At 41.1% G+C, this 3499-nt stretch overlaps 1 protein-coding gene across 1 annotated transcript; it reads right to left on the minus strand.

The window, feature by feature from the left end:
* Positions 1–711: 711 nt before the first annotated feature.
* On the minus strand, positions 712–2390 carry LOC129260239 (carbohydrate sulfotransferase 11-like). The gene has a single exon (XM_054898258.2). It carries the CDS (start codon positions 2388–2390, stop codon positions 1476–1478), a length of 915 nt encoding a protein of 304 aa, XP_054754233.1. The 3' UTR covers positions 712–1475.
* Positions 2391–3499: the final 1109 nt, after the last annotated feature.

Here is a 3499-nt window from a genome sequence, read left to right on the forward strand (position 1 = left end):
CCCAAGGTCATGTGCGCGCTTGTGGGATTTTTGCTTTTTGCTTTCAATATTTTTGCTCTCTTTTCGTAGATTACTGCAGGGAAAAACTCTTGTTTTATCATATTTTCGCTAAATTCCGAGGCGTTGTACAACACAACTAGCGAATATTCTTATTCGTACAATGGTGCGAGATTTCGCATTCGGTGAAAGAAAGAAACGCTCTATTCAACTCGGCTAACGCCTCGTTGAATAGAGCATCTTTCTTTCACCTCATGCGAAATCTCGCACCATCGCACTCATGCCTATTCGCTATTTGTATACTGTTACACAGCTCGCGGTTCAGAATCGGCTCGCGTGGCAAAACCTAAGATGATACGCACACCAACAATATACGTCATAAAGACAACGCTGGATCCGTGCGCTTTGAAGTACGTCACAATGGTAAAGTAAATGAAATGCGCGCCAATTGCCGATGCAGAATCGGCTTTCTGTTACACTTAGAACAAAAGCCGATTCTGCATCGGCTCGCGGTTCTGAACCTACTAATTTGGTGGTGCAAAATTGCCGGTTCTGAACCGCGAGCCGATGCAAAGTTAATCGCGTTTACAAGCTATGAAAAGCCGATGCAAAAGTCGATAGATACCATGTTTACACTTAATCGGCTTTCGCATCGGCTCGCGGTTCTGAACCGCGAGCCGATGCAGCATGCGCACCAATTGCCGATTCTGCATCGGCAATTGGTGCGCATTTAGTTTACTTTACCATTGTGACGTAATTGTAAGCGCACGGATCCAGCGTTGTCTTTATTATGACGTATATTGTTGGTGTGCATATCATTTCAGGTTTTAGCATTGGCTCGCGGTTCTGAACCGCGAGCTGTAACAGCGTGTAAACGCAGTGCAAGATAAACCAAAAGCCGATTCTGATCAAGTGTAAGCACGGTGTAAGTGTAAACACGGCATTAGTGATGCGCGTTAGTATCTCGCGCGTGATGTTGATTTTGAAATAAATATTGAATATTAAAATTGACGAAAATTGATGTTTTTTCCGACGATAACTTCGCAGTCTCCAAAAGTCAAACAATAAATATCATATCACTTGCTTTGGTGTCCAATCAGCTTTCACACGATGTAAAATTTAGCAGTCATTTCTAAGTGCTTTCGGCTATATGTTGACAATATTCTGAGCAAAGCAAAGACACGTCTTCTCCCTCGAAATTATCTCGCCTTCAATCTGAGTTGATGAATTTGAATTTATAAATATGCTTGTTTTCATTCCCTACTTCATTAAGAAACTATCATCATGGAAAAGATTGATATTCGTATCAGGGGGTCTATAAATTAATCATATAACGATGTTTTTGGAACTAGAATTTTCAATCTCTTTAAACACTTTGAGATTAAAAATTCTAGACTCTGCAATGCAGTAATTTAACATAAGAGTGAATCTTGAATGTGAGATTTTGTTAAATTAAAAGATATTTTATTTATCGTCCATCAACTCAAATATTTATAGAAAACTTCCAAGCTGTAGTCAAATAATTCAAAATCCTTTTTATACACTTCATATAACTTCTGCAACTGATTTCTCGTAAGTTGGCTGTAATATTTCTTTAGAATATCCAGTGATGAACTGTTCGTAGCAGATTTCGACGCTTGTGGGTATTTTACTGATGGGTCAACATTTGCCGATCTGAGGATAAAGTCTGCATCGTCGTCCAGTGTTTCATATTTCCCGATGATGTCATATTTGACGTCACAAGGTCTACACATCACACTTACAAGATTCCAATGCTTATCAAATGACAAAGGATTGGTGTCTATGAGATAGTCGACAAATTCAGAGAATTTGATATCATACTTTGTTCTCAAGTTCGTTTTAATGGAGGCAGCCGCTTCAGCACCGCGATATTTCTCAATGATCGGGATTCCATACCTTTCAATCCAATTCACATCCTGTTTCGGCCATTTTCTCTGAAAAAGCAATGAAGTATTTGGTGCAAGCTTGTCTCGGAAAGCCGAAAGTACCCGAGTGAACGGGTGCCGAGAAAACATGAACTTGGTAAACTTTCGGAGCATGAACTGCCTTTGGCTGATATTGGTGTACTGATGGAAGTAATCTAGGTATATTCTACCTCGTGTATTGGTTGGGAGTCTTTGAAGAGCTTTGATTCGTATATCATCTATGCCACCAATTTTGAGGAAGACGTTTTTCCAGTTCGTACAACCAACTTTAGGAACATTACAATATATGATGCCATACCTTTCGTTTACGATTAGTTCCTTGGGCGGGTCAAGGGCGGGGTCACGATGAGAATCCATGTTATAAATACACTCCTCTTGAAGATAATCGAGTCTGTTCTTCATGACAACCGAGGTTCTTTTGCCTGCTTCGTTGATGTTAAAACCCATCACCTTAAAAGAACAAACAAAATAAAAGACAATCATGACGAATTTTTGTTGATGTGGTTATGTTCGAGCTTTTACACCATCCCCTTCCTATCGCATGTATTTATTAAATCCCTACAATGTAAAAAAAAAAATAAAAAAAATGAAAAAACGATGGATAGTCATAGCGTGTTTTTACAGGCCTAAAGGCCACCGCACACCTTACGACCCGACCAGTCGCCGACTGGCTTGCGACTGGGTGAGGGGAGATGTGACGTCACAGCTCTTGTCAGCTCCGAGTCGCAGACCGGTCAGAGACAAGTCGCAAGGAAAATCGTAAGGATTTGACATGTTGAATCCTTATGACTGGATCGTAAGCTCAATCCAACCTCCAGCCAATCAGACAGCAGAGTTGCATAACGCGGATTATGATAAACAACGCGCATACGCAGTAGTAAGCGCAATTTTTCAGATGCTATGCCAAGAAGCAAAAAGCGCATGCGTGAGTCGCAGATCGGATCGCAAGGTGTGCGGTGTCGAGGCTTATGACTGCCTTGCGATTCATCTCCCCTCTCTCAGTCGCAAGCCAGTCGCCGACCAGTCGGGTCGTAAGGTGTGCGGTGGCCTTAAGTTGTCTATGTTTGTGCGCATCAGTTATGTTTGTGCGCATCATGATCATGTACGCGGACGTCACAATAGACGAACAGGTGATTAATCAGCTGTATTAGCTGATTTTTCTCCTCATCTGCACTAACTTCAGATCCGATGTGTTATTTTATGAAGCTAATAAACTGGAATTATTCCATGGTCGATTTTTTTTTAAATTCCTCTACAGTTTCAAAACTCTGTAGTGTTGCAAACTATGACGAATATGACCCCGAGCTTGAATAAATTATAGTGTGGTTTGGAATTTTCCTCACATAGTTTCCTCACATTTCCTCACGTAGGTCGCTAGCACATGTGCAAGTGTTGTACGACGTCCAGTCGACTAAATGCGACTAATTAGTTGTGCCATCAAGTCGTACAACGTTGAACAACACTAACACGATGATTTCCAGACCGATGGTACAATCTGATGCGAGTGAATCGATCGCATTTGATCGCGTTTGGATTTTGAACATCTTCAAAGTTCA

Source organism: Lytechinus pictus, chromosome 5, assembly GCF_037042905.1.
Source record: "Lytechinus pictus isolate F3 Inbred chromosome 5, Lp3.0, whole genome shotgun sequence".
Classification (NCBI taxonomy): Eukaryota; Metazoa; Echinodermata; class Echinoidea; order Temnopleuroida; family Toxopneustidae; genus Lytechinus; species Lytechinus pictus.

Excerpts from the sequence above, each read along its gene's own strand:
- LOC129260239 (XM_054898258.2), bottom strand. The coding sequence starts at position 2,390 with ATGGGTTTTAACATCAACGAAGCAGGCAAAAGAACCTCGGTTGTCATG.